Genomic DNA, 16227 nt, shown 5'->3' with positions numbered 1-16227 from the left:
TGAAACATATTTGCCGTGACGAGAGAAGTTGTGAGTCCACGGATTGCTGCGAGGCTGGCTAGAGGGGATTTGATTCATGATTAGCGCATGAAAGAATACAAACTGGTAGTAGAACATACATTTCTCAGACTTCGTTCCAGCATAGACCAATAACCTTCCGTGTACTCACTCCATGAGCGCGCATGCAGTCTCGACTTCATCTTTGGTATCGGATCCAGAACGTCCACCAATGCTTCGCGAGGTAGACAATTGAAGTCTGGCTTCCTAACCTCGTCCTGAACGGTAGCATATGCACACATGTCCGCTACTAATGCCCTGATCGGCGAAATTTCGGGTGTGCCACGGTAGAGAACGCGTATAGCCTCCTCAGAAGGAAAGCCTGGGGTGTTGAGCAGTGTCCGGTCCTGCGGTGGATCATCTACCTCGTCACCATGACTGTCATTCTGTACACCGGCCATGCTTTCAAAAACATTCTGCTGGTACTGCCAATCCAGTAACTGCTCGCCAAACATGTATGCGGTCGCAAGAATGGCCCAAACTGGATTGTTCTCCTCGCCATCTTTGAAGAATCCGTTAGGACTAAAGCGCCTTCACTTTCAGGGTATGTAGTCACGAGATCAGTATAAAGTTGTGTTTAGTGTTCATGTGCAAATATCAAATGTGAGAGTTATACATTATCATAACTATATCATTAGAACTAACGTAGATGCTCATATCTCCTTCGGGAGTAGCTATCTACTGTCCAACAACAGTAAAGCTGTCCTGGACCTTCAGGTCTCGGCTGCTCAATCCGACCCAGATGGTGAACTCGCCCTCGGGGATGACCCACTGCTGGCTGACAATGTCCCAGTAGCTCAGATCCCTGCGCTGAAGCTCAAAGCTGACGGTCTCCTTCTCGCCCTTCTCAAGGTATACCTTCTCGAAGCCGCGGAGCTGACGGATAGGTGTACCAGCTGGGGCGGAAGAGGGAAGGCCGACGTAGAGCTGGGGAACGGTGGCACCGGCACAGTCACCAGTGTTGGCAACGGAGACAGTGACGTTGTAAAGAGACTCCCAGAGAGCTGGGTTGCCACCGGGCTGGATGGGAAGCTGCTCGGGCATGGAGGTGATGTTGTGCTCCAGAGGGGAAGACTCAATGTCGGAGATCTCAAATGTGGTGTATGAGAGACCGAAACCGAACTCGTAACGGACAGACATGTTCTGAAGGTCGAAGTGGCGGTAGTCAATCTCGAGCTTCTCGTCGAACCAGCTCTGCCAGTCGGCGAATCCGGTAGTGTTGATGGCGGTGGTGGGAGGCGCATTCCAGTCATCACCATTCTCGGCAATGGTGTAAGGAAGGTGACCAGAGGGGTTTACATGTCCGTACAGGATGTCAACGAGTGAGTTTCCAGACTCTTGGCCGGGGAAATGGGCAGCGAGGATAGCGGTAACGTTGGGGTGGTCAGCCCATGGCAGTGTGTTGACACCAGCAGAGTGGGTAACAACGACAGTGTTGTTGCAGTAAGAGGCGACAGACTCGACAACATCATCACCATCCCAGTCAGACCCCAGGTGAGCACGGTCGTCACCTTCCTCAGCCCAAGTCTTGAGCATGACAATGCAGACCTCGGGGACAGCGCGGGGGATAACTAGGGTGCTGACATTGTTGGCGATGATGTGAGTGTTGTTGAGGAAGAACTGAGTGATACCGCCATCCTCGGCGACACGGTTCTGGATGGCACGGAGAGGGGTGACCATGTAGGTGAACTGGCCGGTACCTGAGCCACCGCCGGCGAGAATGCTACCGTATTCGTAGTTTTGCTGGTTGAGGACAGAGCTGCGTGCTGGGTCGCCTGCATCGTTACCGAAGATGGCGACGTTCTGAGGAGCCTTGAGAGGCAGAGTGCGGTCCACGTTCTTGAGAAGGACGCTGCCAGCGGCACCGTGTCGGCGGATAAGCTCGCCGTGCTTGCCACGGACATCACGGCTGACTTCGCCGGTGAGGTTGTACTCGCGTGTCCATGTGCTGCGGGGCGAGAAGGTGTTCAGGTCAGCGCCTGAAGGATCAGCCGACGGGAAGTCTTGGTCTTGGCCGAGTTGGAAGTAAGGAGTCATGATACGCATGACCATGTCGTCGATGCGGGAAACATCGACGGTGCCGTTGTTGACAGCAGCAGTGACGTTGCCGCCAAAGTAGGAAGGGAGGCCAAAGTTCAGACCGTAGGCACCAAGTCCACCGGGCATGTTCATGTCCAGACCGGCCTCGATTGAGGCAACACCAGAGTGAGTGGCACCCCAGTCAGACATAATGTAGCCCTGGAAGCCAAGCTCAGTCTTGAGCAGACCGTTCTGCGAGGCAGAGTTCTGGCATCCGTAAGAGCCGTTGATGCGCTGGTAAGAGCACATGAAGCTGGCAGCGCGGGCCTTGGCAGCATTGGCAAAAGGCCACATGTAAAGCTCGTGCATGGTGCGGTCGTCAATGTTGGAAGAGAGAGCCGCCGTGGTCTGCTCGGTGTTATCGTTCTCGTCTTCGTAGAGCGGGTTTCGCATAATCTCCTGCTCGTTGCCAACCCAGTGCTTTGCGCAGGCTTGCACACCAGCATCCTGGATACCGTTGATGGTCTTCTCCATTGCCACACCGCTGAGGTAAGGGTCAGAGGAGAATCCCTCCCAGTTGCGGCCTGCATAGGCGGAACGTCCGAGAGGACCGGCGACGGGACCCAAGAAGATCTGAGAGCCCTTGGCCTTGAACTCTGCGCCCATGGCATGACCACGCTCGTACATGATGTCCTTGTCCCATGTGGCTCCTGCAGAAACACCAGCGGAAAAGACGCTTGCGTAGTCTGCAACACGGATTCCAAGAGGACCATCCTGAAGACACAGACCGGGGAAGCCAAGACGAGGAATAGCAACGATGTTGCCGACGCAAGGTCCGGCTTGACCAGTGACCATATCAGCCTTCTCCTCGAGTGTGAGCTGGGCTACGAAAGCTTTCGCCTTCTCAAGACCCATCTCCCAGCCACCAGCGCCGGTGATGTTTGCTGTAGAGTATTAGATTGGTTACGATCGAGCTTGGTAATGTATGATGACTTACGCGACGGGTAGACAGCTGGTGAAGAGCCATACTCGGTCAAGATGGTGGTGTTGAGCGGCTGTACGTACTCAAACGCATCTTCATCACGACCACCGGCTTCGAAGTTCTGAGCATTGACTGCTGCCAGGAGGACAGAGCCCGAAAGGACGGCCGAGACAAGAGAAGGTGCCATGATTCTGGATTGTCGAGGGTGAATCGAGTGCCTGGATGAACATTACCTTTGTGCACAGCAGTACTTATATACTGCTCTTCTCTCGGCGCATGCTCGTCCGCCCGGTGGCAGTCCTCGTCCCGATCAAAAGGCTAGAAGCCGATGATGAAGCCACCACCATGTACCGAAGTTTGCCCGTGCGGGTTGCGGAGTCTCCACACCTCCGTACCATACCAGTGTTGTCCTGGTATCAAGGCGGACGACGTCATGTCAAGGCTGCGTAGCGGTTGCCAAGAGGGCGGTCGGACATGTGCATGCGCGTCGGCAGATGGTTGTGGAGTAGAAAACGAAGAGGTCGGAGCCGGGAATATTGACTCGCGATAATTTGCGGGGATCGTGAGGTTGGCTCATGACTCGCGACTGGGAGTCGCCTTGCACTGCTGCAGACTGCAGTCGGACTGGCAGGGTTAGCTCCCTTGGGTCAAATCCTGGACGATGCTGCTACTACGTACATCCACGTGCCGTGAACCACAGCTCTGGTACTGGCAGTTTGATCGAAGAACGTTCGACGAAACAATCTCCACACAATACCGGTACACCTTCCATCGCGACTCGCGCGTATGGGGAAGTGCGCGAAACATGACAATGCACGACTAAGCTCCACGCCTCCAAGCTTGTCTGCTCACCCCAAAGCGGGGCGAGATCTTGGAATTCGTGTGTTGCCGACGAAAAGTCCCGAGAGACATCGGTAGGCATCGTCACGAGGCTCATGGGTAAGAGAAATTTTCGGTGCATGGAGCAAGCGTCGGACCCAGTGGAGGTATTCGGTAGGCGCTAGACCAGCAGAAGGAATGCGCCCTTGGGAACCCCAGCATCGTGACATGGCGATCGCTCCGGAGCTCCACAAGTCACTTCCCCGCAAACGTCCTGGCCCGAAGTTGAGCCTCAAGTCGGGCTTAGATCGTCAGGTCGAGTTGTCGACAGGATAGAAAATCTCGCATCGCGGTTGCCGAAAGCCGTTCATAGGTGCGGATGCTGCGTTGCAATTGCCCAGGTCCACGGGTGTGTCCATGTAGGGTGCATTCCGTGCGTAACGATGCAGGACTTGATCGCTCAGCTGGCGGCTCTGGGCCTAGAATACGAACTGATTGAGTGTGTATGAAGCTGAGCTCCAAGTACCAAGATGAGAACGTGACCTGGATTCGTAAGTATGCGCGGACGAATAACCCTGCATCAATACAGGGAATGTCCTTCCAGCACAAGCGCCCACGCAGCAACACGAAATGGTCAGGGCTTGCACTCAAGACTTTTCGGTATTTTACGAGATTTAGCCTTCCATAGCTTTGCACTTGACAATTGCTGGTACCCAGGTTCTGTTCTCAAGCTATGCTTAGTAAAGGAGTCTAGGTATAGAGTAGACTTTGGATTTCCATACAGATTTATCAACTACAGCAACCGGAATAAGACCCTCTCAATGTGTCTGGACCAACGACAGCTATATGGGTAACTGGGGTAGAAAACGGAAGAGAGCTATCTTATACTCAGTCCGTTAAGCAAAGATTGCTGCTCTGGTCGTCTGGTTTGGTGATGTGTGGTGGGCGAGACGGCTGATATGGGCGCTAAGGTGAGGCCGATATTGCTCTTGATGATGTTGTGTTTGCTCACGAAGGTCAAAAGGCTGAGTGTCGGTTTGCGGATAGTATAAGAGCACGTCGACTGCTGTCTTCGAAACTGAAAGCTTGAATGTATGCGCCTGAACATGCCTAGGAACAAGACCGAACATCAAGCACTGTCGGAGATATGCAGCAACACGTGCAAAGATAATAGATATGTAATGCCTGAGAGGCGTATCAAGTCTCCATCGTGCCGGCAACCTCGTGTTCTCTGGTAGAGTGTGTGGTGTCGCGCCAGGAACGATTGACCAGACCAAGAGCTGTGCTGTCGCGGTGCCTCGGCTAACTGCGGTCTATCAACGACGAGGTCGCCGCGCAAAGCGTCGGCGCTACAGCTCCAGACTTGAGTATCTCTGGGCGAGAAGACTACGGAACCATCGCAGTCGCACAGACAGTATTCTCTACACGATCGAAATGCCCCTCCCCCGCCTCAACCCCCGTGTCCTACACCGCGCCGTTGGAATTCGCGGCTACGCAACCGCCCCGGCCCCGGCTATAAACGTCACAAACGTCCCGGCACCACACTGTGGAAGCATACGAATACTCTCACTCAACCGGCCCGCGGCACGCAATGCGATATCACGGCAATTGCTCACGGAGCTGACGCAACAAGTGAACAGCCTACACAATGAAGGGGACAAGGGATCAACGCGGGCGTTGATATTGGCAAGCGATATCGAGACAAGTTTCTGCGCGGGCGCGGACCTCAAGGAGAGGGCTACGTTTACCCAGGAGGAGTATGTTCATTCTTTACGGCGGCCACATGGGACGAGCGACGGCTAACAGATGGCAGCACATCCAACTTTCTCACAACACTACGAGGAACATTCGCGTCGATATCGCAATTACCCATCCCCACCATATCTGCTTTGGCAGCACCGGCATTCGGCGGCGGCCTCGAGCTCGCCCTCACCACACACATGCGCGTCTTCGCCTCTACCACGACCGTCGCCCTCCCCGAGACGCGTCTCGCCATCCTTCCTGGCGCAGGAGGAACATATCGTCTCCCCGCTTTGATCGGTCTCTCACGCGCACGAGACATGATTTTGACAGGCCGCCGTGTTGCCGCGCCAGAAGCCTATTTCCTGGGACTGTGTGACCGGTTAGTAGAGATCACGGCAGAGGACGTGCAACAAGAAGGGGCTGCGCGGAAGAAGGTCCTGAATGAAGCGATTAGATTAGCAAGGGAGATATGTGAAGGTGGGCCGATAGCGATCAAGGCCGCGCTTCAAGCGGTTGAGGGATGCGCATTGGGCGAGAAAGCTGAGAATGCCGCATATGAGCTTGTGGTTAGGACAAGGGACAGGGACGAGGCACTTGTCGCGTTCAAAGAGAAGAGGAAACCTGTGTTCAAAGGAGAATAGAAGAATGTCAGTGGTGCTCGTCAATCGCTGAGATATGTGCTTCTGGCCTGAGTTGATGTGCTTCATTCATGCCTGGTACAGTTCTGCGATACATGCTGCCTCACATCTTGCTCTTGATCTCCTCCAGCAGCTTGCTCAACTCGCTCTTATCCGCCTCCTTAGTTGGCCATTCGATCCCGAGACCCTCCTGTCCGTTCGGCTTTGGGATCAAGTGGAAGTGTACGTGATCCACCTCCTGATGGGCAATCCTTCCATTGTTCTGTAGGATGTTGTAGTCTTGGATGTTCTGTGCGATAGCAATTCGCTTTGTGACTGAGAGGATTTCGGCGAGCTGGTCGTCGGGTATGTCGTGGAGCTTTGCGCCGTGATGTTTGGGGATGATCAGCTAGGCGGTGCATTAGTACTAGCTGACTGGTCCTGGGATAGTCTAGGCATCATACAGAATGGCCTTTGCTCAAGGGACCGATGTCAAGGAAAGCAAGTGTCTTCTCGCTCTCGAAGATCTTCATCGAAGGGATCTCGCCTAATCCTTCTGTTAGCCATTGTCGATTGAGAGAATAGTCAAGCTAAGAGGTTATTACCCTTGATGATCTTACAAAAGATGCATGCAGCAGAGGACATTGTGGTACTCGTGGAATAGATAGTTGGTTGGTTGGTACGGGTCTGGTTGGTAAATGAAGATGACGCAGCGAGCTTATGCTTTGAGAGCGAAGTGGGGTTGACCGAGGGACATGTGGGGTAGCTATTTGGCGGGATGGTTCCGCCATGCTTCACATGTATATTCCCATCACAATTGTGTGCTCATAAATACTACTGCGTTGTCTGTAGAAATATTCATCCTCTCAAGTATAGCTAGCCAGTGTTCTCGCGGGTCATGACTTTGACCACTTCCACGAGGGGCACTCAAAGTTCGCGTAGCATCTGAACTCGTTGCTCAATCCTTTGGCGTGCTTGATCTCGTAATCGGTCGTCTTGGTTCCTACTTTCCCATAAAGTTTGTCTGTGATCAGGCTCTCCATACGTTCTCCAGTGCAGACAATGAGACGCAGAGAATCTTGCGTCCATGACTTAGCTAACCATCGTACAGTCAAAGCAGCTATGCGCTGTTAGCGACGTCGAACCCAAGGTTGTTGGACGCATATAATGAAAGTACCTTTGGTTTGACAATCTTGACTTAGGAATGGCGGATCACAAATGATGACATCGAACGAGGCCTTCATCTCAGCTGGTAGTTGGATTGCCTTTTCGAAGTCGTAGCGCACAAACTCCTTGAACACGGCAAAGCGCTCGTCAAACTCCAGCAACTTGATCTGTGGCCGGCACTTGACTTCACCCGAATTCTAATGAAGTCAGCACTTCCCCTCTCGTGCATCCATATTACTCACAAGTAGGTTCTTCAGCTGGATGAAAGCGCTCGGAGCAGACACGACTGCTATTCTTGTCGCATCTGTCGCACCATCCAGAAGTTGTCGCGCAAGCACCATAGCGGTCTCGTCGCTATACCAGAATTGACTTGCATTCCAATCTTCCGTGAAGGCATCCATGGACAATTTCCCTTCGAAGTCATCCTCGGCTTGACCTTTTAGTTCTTCAAACTGTTTTTGTCGTGCATCCCGCTCGCCATAAAATTCTTTCAGGGCGGCAAGAGCATCACCGGAAAGCTGTCTTCATTTGTTAGCATTCGGGCTGCTATCAGCTGGTAAGACCTACGGCATCTCATCGTCTTGTTCGATTGGCGCCATGATGATTTTGACCCGAAGCAGGTTACCGCACAGTGTACCTGAAAAGTGATAGTTTGTCGGAGTCGCATTCCACTATCGATAACAATGTGCCTCGGTAGTGATGGCGCAGCTGTAACCTGAGGTCAGAGCTACCATGCGCCCGCAATTGCGATGGCTGTCAGCTACCTCTAGCACACGCGCACTCTACTCAAAGATGGCTGAATCTTTGGTATCGCTTCCCGAGGTCGAGCAGGTCAGCGATCGGGTTATCAGAGTCCTCGGCGGCAACCCCAGCAAGGTGAGCGCCGTTATCATCTAAGGAACGGCGCGATCTGACAAAGCTTAAGTTCACGCTGCAAGGTACATGCGTTCGCAATCTTGCGGCCAATATGTTCTAAGTAAACTAGGCACGAACACGTACATAGTCGGTCGCGGCGCATCACGACTGCTCATTGACACTGGCGAAGGCAAACCACAATGGATAGCCTCGATCAAATCGCTCCTTTCAAAGGAGAACATTGCCATCGATAAAGTGCTATTGACACATTGGCACCACGACCATATCCAAGGCGTCCCCGATCTACTCGCGCACTCCCCCGACACGAAGGTCTACAAGAACAATCCGCATGATGACTGGCTCGCGATAAGTGATGGGCAGAAGTTTGAGACGGAAGGCGCGACCCTACGTGCTTTCTTCTGCCCAGGACATACCACGGACCACACGGCTTTCGTGTTGGAGGAAGAAGATGCCATGTTCACGGCGGACAACGTATTAGGTCAGGGTACAGCCGTGTTTGAGGATCTAGCAGCATACATGAAGAGCCTCGACGCCATGTCGACGCAATTCAGGGGTCGCGCATATCCCGGGCATGGGCCTGTCATCGAAGATGGCCCATCAAAAATCACTGAATACATCAAGCACCGCAAGCAGCGTGAGAAACAGGTGTTGGATGTACTAGCGGAGGGCCAAGGCATGGGTTCTATGGATATTGTGAAAGTGATTTACAAGGACTACCCAGAGAACCTTTGGGAACCGGCGGAGAGGGGGATACGCCAGATTCTCGATAAGCTGAAGCAGGAAGGCAAGGTGGGCGGTGAGAAACTGTGGGTGCTTAGTGGGAAGAGCAGTCTTTAGATGTTCCAATGACACATAGTTTGACATGGCTGAATTTTGATAAGCGCCCCAGTGACTTGACTGCGCCCCACCACACCCATCTTTATGTACAATGTAGGATGACTCAGTTCATCCCGATGTTGTCGTGAATGGGCAGCAACAAACTTCGGATATAAATATAATAAATCCAATTTTACTCATCAAACCATTGGTCGTGATGCCAGAGTGGTTAATGGGTTAGACTTGAATTCTTCATTCAGTTATCTAATGGCTTCGGCCTCGCAAGGTACATGCACCCGTTCGATCCACAGGATAGACGAATGCTGACAAATTGGCGAAGTTCGAATCTTGGTAAATAATACTCATTCTTGCCATGCGCAGACGTGAATACTAACAGATCTCAAAGTTCACGACGATATGCTACTCTCAGAGAAGCAATACTTTTTTTGCATCTTTTGAATGCTATAATCTGGGCAGTATATCCAGCATTTGCTGCTAGCATTCCTATTTATCTGCCTGCGCTTTGTTTTTGTTTATTGCTTCTGCGATGCTTTGGTGCACTGCGGGAGGCGTCGCGCTAAAATAGCACGCAGGCGCATTCTATGATCTCTTCGACATTTGTTTCCTCGTCGTTCCTTGCATGCTCTACTGCAAGGCTGTCTCATGTACATATTGTGAAACGCTCGAGTTAATATTGGTAGAGTAAGGTGAAGTTCAACTTTGCACCAGCACTATTTATTTCTGGGTAGTTTTATTGGTACCTAGGTACAGTTGTGTTAAGCCTCCAACAAGATGTCTACGTCTTCCCATGATGAATCACCGCAACCTGGCTTCCGAAGTTTTTGCCCCCAGAGATCAGGTTGAGCGACCAGGAACTCGCAAGAAAGATCTCGTACCTCGCACGACCTAGGTCCATCGACGTCGCCCTTTCTCCACCTCGACGTCAAGCGTCTAGATACCATTTTGTATGGCAGCCAAGGCATCGAGGACGTTCTTCCAGTCTTCCCCAGTCAGCGACTTTCGTTGGAGAACGACGAGCGAAATGGCCTTGTCCCAGGCCTTCGCGTGGCGCTTTGCGGTGCTGTTCTCGTCGGAAGCGAGGATCCACCGAGTGAGTTTATGAAAGGTGACATTCGGAGAGGACGAGGAGTAAGCCGCCGTGTTGTAACCGAAGCTCTTGATACCGTAACCACCCGTTCCGGCAAGATACTGTCCGTATTGCCTTATAGCGTCGCCCAATTTATCGTTTCCAATTGGGGCAGCTCGCAACAGGATCGAACGTTGGATTAGAACGGCAGCCCAAATAAACTTCTCGGTGTCGTCATAGCCAAAACCGGGGGCCTGGCTGGCCCAGTTGCAACTGCGATAGTTAGCGATGTACTTCGAAAGATGATTGTGTCCGAACGTACCCTTCCCACAGATCTGCAATACCCGGCTTGGCGAACTCGACTGGTTCTAAGTAGAACCATTTGACTGTCTTTCTAGCAGTGGGAAGACACCCAAGAACAACTGGTCGGAACTCTTCTTGGTATCCGGTGCTGTATCGTGCGCGGACAGCAGAGCGACGGCCGGGTTGGGCTTGCCTGAAGGCATCCCAATTGTTAAGGTTCTTGTCAAGCTCAGGACCCACGATGATCAGCCCTCTCTTGAAATGACGAGTCCAACAGGAGAAATCATGTTCTTTGTCGAATATGGCCAGCTTCTTTCGATCGCAAGGGTGATAAAGCTCATGGTGGGTGCTCGTAAGTTCCTTGACCGCAGCCAAGTTTTCCGTTGTACCAAGATCATTCACTGATGTGATCACACCAGAAATCCCAAGCGCGCTGACCAAGGTCGCTCGGAGGCTGCCTCCCGTTTTCCACAGCCATTCGCTCGGCTTGTATACCATTGGCGGATGCGCGACACCAACAAAGTCGGCTCTGCTGCCCTTCTCTTCTCCAGCCAATTTCAGCAAGCCTCCCCACTCAATCCTTCCATCAGGAGTGAGCGGATGACGCGAGAAGACCCTTTGCTTGCCGTCAGAAGTGATCCAGTATTTGGGAGTACCGTCAGCGCCAGATCCGACGCTGACACCGGCTGGGATGGGTCCATGGTTCATACTGTCCGCCTCGTACTGGAGGTACCACTTTGGTGGGGTCTTAGGCGGCATGGTACCTAGGTAGGTAGTATTGGTGATGGTAGTGGTGTTGGCACTGAAGATAGCAGATGTGAAACCTCCAAGGTTGGAAGTCTCTTGTTGTTTCGATGGCAGTTGTGGTAAGGATTGGTCAGCCGACTGGAAGCTTGAGAACCTTGGGAGTACTTGGGTGGGTGAGCAATCCTTGTGGTAGGGCTCTGTTAAATACGAGCCCGACAATGTTGATTAGCAAACGAAACAGGACCTACCTATATCAGTGCAGGTGACTCCACGGTGACGCGCCGAGCTGACGTCGTTTTCTGCTCAGATGAGGAGCGCTTGCTTACCGACTCTGTTTGGCAAACAGATGGTACCTAGGTAACAATGACTCCACATTACGTACTGCAGGGGATCTTGGAGAGCGGTCAGCTGGGCTCTGGGGGTGAGTGTGAAGTGGCTCTGCGTCAATCGAGCGCGGGACGTTATCTAGCAATCGGGAAACGGTGGCGACTTTATCGTTAGTACAAGTCTGGTATTAGAGCTATCTGTGGATGTACCTAGCTATATTGGTAGCGCGATAGGGAGGGTATCGATGACCTGATTGCCTTCCTAGGTAGTGATGTCAGGGGTCGTCTTACGCGTCAGTGGGTAGGTAACAGCTCAGACTCACTGTCTTTCCGCTCACTGCGCCCTTTGTTTGTTGTGATCATGCTAGCCGCTTGCTGTCACGCTCCCGCGGCGTGCGATCACGCCTGACGCTAGTTTGGGTCAGGCCAGTGCGCACGAGGAAGCTTCCAAAAGGTTCCTCACTCACGATAGCTACTTAAGTACACGGATCGCCATTCACTTCGCTAGATCAGACTTGCACACCCTCCACTACCAGTCTCAACGGCCTTCTTGCTCTACTTCCAATCTTCCCGAGGTCCTGATTCGACAAGTAACATTCAGACATGGTCTGGCTCCAGAGTGAGGATGCTTCGCTCCTCTCGGACACCAGGATCTGGGACATGATTCGAGATGGGCGACAGACATCGGATTTGCCACTACCGACATTTGGCTTCCGGGTGATCAAGGCTTTCACCACTCCAACACCGCTAAAGAGTCGATTTTTGCCAGGTATGCAGGGGCAAGTCCTCTACGGTAAGCACGATCCACATTGATGTACGAATATCACGATATATACTGACAACGTGCTTGCATCAGGTCATGGCGACAAAGTACGTGTGATGGTCAAAGACCTGTTCGACGCCAACGGGGACTTTCTCAACGACTGGATCTACCGAGACTGTATTGAGATTGGCACCGAGCCCTATGGTACATGGAAAATGGACCTATGCAACGTTCCCCGAACGCGTTCGAGATTCACAGCAGAAGAAATTGGCGAACTCAAGAACCCGAATCGCCAGCATCTCGCGCGCGGCATCAGCACGTTTCTCACGAAGCTGGCAGAGACAAGGCCGGAATGCGTCACCGAGGAGACTCACAACAGACTTGGTGGCGTATCAGGCAATAAGGTTCTGTGGATCACTAACGTGGTCATCAACGGCATCGAAAAGGCAGGTCTCCTCAGTGTGTTGAACGACCCCCAATTCACCATTCGAGCGATCCGGGAAAACTCCAACCTCGATTGCAAGGATCTCGCAGCTCAGGGCGAAACTGGCTTTTATCTGCGCATATATTCCAAGGACAATCCGGGTCAGTCAAAGAAACACGGCTCGGTGTACATTGGTCAGGCCAAGGACCTTCACCGACGCTGCGTCGATTGGGGCCGATCAGGACAAGCGCACGACGACTTGATTGAAGAGTCGAACACCATCGAAATGCGCACCATATGCCGCCTCGACATGGAGTTCTATCAAGACCACAAGTACATCATCGAGCAACTGTTCGCTTCGCTGTTCCAAACATACAAATCAGGACTTGCAAATCAAACAGTACGCCCCAAAGGCGGTCGAGACAACTACCATCTCAGGGCCTACTTGGAAATGGACAAGGTTGCCACCGTAGCCGCCAGCGAGAGCGGATGGACTGGCGCAGTGCAGAGGGACAGCTTTTGGAATGGTTCATTCTCCGCATGCGAAGGCCTCAACTACCAATCCCCCATATCAGAAGCACCAATGTACGAGCCAGGAGTTTGGCTTGAGTCTCGTGGTTTCAGACAAAATTCGAATGACCCAGGCACTTCGTTTCCGATCTCGAACTTTACTTCCCAGGTGCCAAAGAAGATGACGGTTCAAACTCCAGGTGCAAAGTCGGCTTCGAAGAGCAAATCTTTCATCATCTTTGACCTGAAAACCGATTACAAGTCCGAAACGAAGCAAGGATACACATGGCGCACTGCTAGAACGCTACCGAAAGACTTTTCCTCCGACGGCGTGGAGTGGCCAGCTGAGAACTCCTTCTTCACTGTCACGTTCGAGGTTCGCACAGATTGGAAGCCTCATCCCTTCTCTTGGGCTCGTTTACCACTTATCGGTCCATTTGAAGATTGGGATCGAGCCAACAGCTGGGCTATGTCAATTAGCTGGGTTGATGCGTCTGGACAAGATCGGCTTAAGTATCTCCATTGCGAACGCCCTTATATGATGGTGAACGAGGATTCTATGGGTAGCATCCAACCCTATGGGCAGGGTATCGAGGTAAGAACTCCAATTGAACTTTAACGCGGCAAGATCGATCCGAGCTATACTAACTTCATCTTCCAGGTTATCCACTGGCTGTTCAACGAGAGAATCGCAAGTGGTCAAAAACATCGTTGGATTCAGACGCCCCCTATGGCCCATGTGAAAGTCATCCAAAACGATTATGTCCGCCAGCTAATTACGCTCAAAGCTGGCAAAGGAGTCACTACTACTGCGCCCATACCCAGTAATCGTAAGGACCCCCAAGTCATCCTAGAAGAGATGGAGGGCAAGGGTGTACATGGAGACTTTGGCCTTCACAACGTAGGCCTCACGTTGGGCCAAGCCAAGAAGGCTACTCCAGGCAAATGGGGCAGTAGAAAGAAGTGTGACTGCTGCCTATTCTATTCTCGTGGTACAGGCTCTAGCGCTGAGGGATTCGGCGGCTGCTTCTTCGTGGATGGAAACACAGTCTGCGAGGGTTGCCGCAAGATCTATGGACGACCAGCCTGCTCTTGGACTCTTGGAACCCCGGTTAATGTCGTTGAAAACACGTTCAAAGCCCTCGCATCCATCGGAGACACCGCGAGCGCGCTTAGAAGGAAGGCTCTTAATGGGCTTGAGGGCTCAACAGGCGATTCGTTGTTAGCACCTGATCCAGAGATGATGGAGATTGACCAGGGAGATGATGAGTCTGAGGCTGAAGTTTGGGAAGGACCTTAAAGTCTACGTGGTGTTCAAATCGTAGCATGATGTAGGCCTTCATTCCAGGAGTGGATATGCCTTGAATGACATGGTCTTCTTTGTATGTACTGCAAACATGCTCATTAGTTAGGTAGCTCCTTTTTGAATCTCTTCTCTTATCAGCTTGCGCATGTCATGCTTAGCCTCTGAGCTACGCCTTGTATCCTCAAATCATGTCAGGCTGCCTACTACACTCGCTTTATGATACGGCTAAGCGGTATCCTGCACGCCGCTGTAGTGGCCATACTCTGGTATCAGTTATCACAATGTGCTTCTGTTATGTAATTGCTTGAAATCTGCTCAATATTAGTAGCCAGTTGCCGCATTTCATCTTTCACACACTTAGTCGTTACTTTGCCTTTCTTCTCGTCTTCGCTGTCGCGAGAGCTGCGACTAAACCTTTCGGCTTTCGCTTGGGATTACGAAGTCGCGACAATGGGAGTTGCGACAGTCTAACGGGTTGTGTCAAATGCTTGAACAGCTTTGAAGCTATCATGCTGCTTCAGTGTTGGGCCGTGCCGTAGAGGCTCACCCATAAGGAGCATCGCTCTCATCGCAAGGCATATAGTTTCGCAATTCGCAATGCCAGGACGACTAAAGAGATGCAGTGCAAGTCTGATTGCACTGCCGTTGCTTTGCGGACCTTCTCGTCGAGACGAGGAGGGTGCGCTTTCCACCTGGGTGCTCCTTCCATCCTTGAGCGTCAACACAACACTTGGCGCTCCAAACTTAACAAACCTGCAGGTGGCAGCTCACTTCATCTTCAGCTATCGACGAGATGAAGTGAGTTTTCGCCTGTCTAGGTGTCTTGGATGAGTACAATGGGTGAGTGTATTGGAGCTAACATGTGTGTAGATTCAATACCACCACCACCTTCGCGGGCAACCGCACCCCGCAGCACCTCTCGCCGGTGTTCACACAGGTGGGGGAGGAAGAAGCCCCCCCGCCTGAATGGGACGACTCTGTGTTCGTCGTGCGTCCCAGCACACCTCCACTTCAGCTGTCGCGACCCTCCCTGCCTTTCACGCCTCCGCCAAAGAAGAAGGAAGGCGAAACCGCAGATCCCGAGGAGGGAGGCAAGGGCAGTGAAGTGGAGGTGGTGCCGAACAAGAAGCGACCGAGGAAGGCGAAGGGGGATAACGCCCCGCCCAAGAAGAAGACCAAGGTACGTTCTAGGAAGACGAATTCAGGTGACACTTCCATTGACATTGTATCTTCAACTTACTAGACCGCCGAGAAGAAGGGCAAGGGCAAGGATAAGGACAAGAAGGAGAAGAAAGAGAAGGAGAATGTGGCGCCGGAGTGAGTGTATATATATTTTTTTGGTTTTTGGTGAGCCCCCATTGGGGCTTCTGCACATTGAGGATTTCGGCATCCTCGACAGCTCTTCCCTACTATCGTGCGAACAGTAAGTGCAACTCATCACCCTCTTCAGGGGCACTACTGACACGAGATTAGTTAGCGGACCAGCCCACACCAAGACCAGACCACAGTCTGAGTCAAAGGCGCACTCTACTGTGAGCCGACGTCACCTACCGCTTGCCGCCTTATTCGAGCTTCCACGAATACGAATGCCACTCAACGACGGTACCGACCCTCGTTCATCGTCTCGCTCATCGTCTCGCCGAGAACAACAATTGCTGAAGCCAA

General features: G+C 52.3%; 7 protein-coding genes across 7 annotated transcripts; 3 read left to right on the top strand and 4 right to left on the bottom strand.

Annotated features, from left to right (window-relative positions):
* Positions 1-735: 735 nt before the first annotated feature.
* On the bottom strand, positions 736-3245 carry BKA58DRAFT_410647 (beta-glucosidase 2 precursor; the record flags this gene model as incomplete). The annotated part of the gene is made up of 2 exons (XM_046172236.1): positions 736-3020; positions 3074-3245. The coding sequence occupies 2 exons, from the start codon at positions 3243-3245 to the stop codon at positions 736-738; spliced, it is 2457 nt and encodes an 818-aa protein (XP_046026195.1).
* A 1879-nt stretch (positions 3246-5124) lies between these two features.
* BKA58DRAFT_428715 (ClpP/crotonase-like domain-containing protein) lies at positions 5125-6281 on the top strand. Its single transcript, XM_046173023.1, has 2 exons — positions 5125-5634; positions 5691-6281. The coding sequence occupies exons 1-2, from the start codon at positions 5312-5314 to the stop codon at positions 6259-6261; spliced, it is 894 nt and encodes a 297-aa protein (XP_046026194.1). The 5' UTR covers positions 5125-5311; the 3' UTR covers positions 6262-6281.
* BKA58DRAFT_382301 (HIT-like domain-containing protein) lies at positions 6282-6928 on the bottom strand. The gene is made up of 3 exons (XM_046170091.1): positions 6843-6928; positions 6702-6784; positions 6282-6646 (listed from the first exon to the last, which is right to left on the bottom strand). Exons 1-3 carry the CDS (start codon positions 6880-6882, stop codon positions 6362-6364), a joined length of 408 nt encoding a protein of 135 aa, XP_046026193.1. The 5' UTR covers positions 6883-6928; the 3' UTR covers positions 6282-6361.
* Positions 6929-6930: 2 nt separating this feature from the next.
* On the bottom strand, positions 6931-8132 carry BKA58DRAFT_336726 (putative N6-adenine methyltransferase-domain-containing protein). Its single transcript, XM_046168262.1, has 4 exons — positions 7972-8132; positions 7647-7926; positions 7415-7601; positions 6931-7357 (listed from the first exon to the last, which is right to left on the bottom strand). Exons 1-4 carry the CDS (start codon positions 8001-8003, stop codon positions 7134-7136), a joined length of 723 nt encoding a protein of 240 aa, XP_046026192.1. The 5' UTR covers positions 8004-8132; the 3' UTR covers positions 6931-7133.
* On the top strand, positions 8133-9151 carry BKA58DRAFT_382298 (beta-lactamase-like protein). The gene is made up of 3 exons (XM_046170090.1): positions 8133-8280; positions 8330-8342; positions 8390-9151. Exons 1-3 carry the CDS (start codon positions 8137-8139, stop codon positions 9115-9117), a joined length of 885 nt encoding a protein of 294 aa, XP_046026191.1. The 5' UTR covers positions 8133-8136; the 3' UTR covers positions 9118-9151.
* A 690-nt stretch (positions 9152-9841) lies between these two features.
* BKA58DRAFT_419991 (uncharacterized protein) lies at positions 9842-11245 on the bottom strand (the record flags this gene model as incomplete). The annotated part of the gene is made up of 2 exons (XM_046172730.1): positions 9842-10456; positions 10506-11245. 2 exons carry the CDS (start codon positions 11243-11245, stop codon positions 10048-10050), a joined length of 1149 nt encoding a protein of 382 aa, XP_046026190.1. The 3' UTR covers positions 9842-10047.
* A 917-nt stretch (positions 11246-12162) lies between these two features.
* On the top strand, positions 12163-14556 carry BKA58DRAFT_456197 (uncharacterized protein; the record flags this gene model as incomplete). The annotated part of the gene is made up of 3 exons (XM_046174589.1): positions 12163-12352; positions 12416-13851; positions 13918-14556. 3 exons carry the CDS (start codon positions 12163-12165, stop codon positions 14554-14556), a joined length of 2265 nt encoding a protein of 754 aa, XP_046026189.1.
* Between the last annotated feature and the right edge of the window lie 1671 nt (positions 14557-16227).

This window comes from Alternaria rosae, assembly GCF_020736505.1.
Source record: "Alternaria rosae strain MPI-PUGE-AT-0040 chromosome Unknown BKA58scaffold_4, whole genome shotgun sequence".
Lineage (NCBI taxonomy): Eukaryota > Fungi > Ascomycota > Dothideomycetes > Pleosporales > Pleosporaceae > Alternaria > Alternaria rosae.
Note: the sequence above shows the minus strand (reverse complement) of the source record. Positions and strands in the feature narration are given on the sequence as shown.

Bases quoted from the DNA above. Each gene is read 5' to 3' on its own strand.
- BKA58DRAFT_382301 (XM_046170091.1), bottom strand. From the start codon at position 6,882: ATGTCCTCTGCTGCATGCATCTTTTGTAAGATCATCAAGG. The intron at 6,785-6,842 runs GTAATAACCTCT...CAGAAGGATTAG, and splicing joins CTTTTGTAAGATCATCAAGG to GCGAGATCCCTTCGATGAAG. The intron at 6,647-6,701 runs GTATGATGCCTA...TGCACCGCCTAG, and splicing joins CCTTGAGCAAAGGCCATTCT to CTGATCATCCCCAAACATCA.
- BKA58DRAFT_382298 (XM_046170090.1), top strand. From the start codon at position 8,137: ATGCGCCCGCAATTGCGATGGCTGTCAGCTACCTCTAGCACACGCGCA.
- BKA58DRAFT_428715 (XM_046173023.1), top strand. From the start codon at position 5,312: ATGCCCCTCCCCCGCCTCAACCCCCGTGTCCTACACCGCGCCGTTGGA. The intron at 5,635-5,690 runs GTATGTTCATTC...AACAGATGGCAG, and splicing joins GCTACGTTTACCCAGGAGGA to CACATCCAACTTTCTCACAA.
- BKA58DRAFT_336726 (XM_046168262.1), bottom strand. From the start codon at position 8,003: ATGGCGCCAATCGAACAAGACGATGAGATGCC. The intron at 7,927-7,971 runs GTAGGTCTTACC...TAACAAATGAAG, and splicing joins GAACAAGACGATGAGATGCC to ACAGCTTTCCGGTGATGCTC. The intron at 7,602-7,646 runs GTGAGTAATATG...TGACTTCATTAG, and splicing joins TCCAGCTGAAGAACCTACTT to AATTCGGGTGAAGTCAAGTG.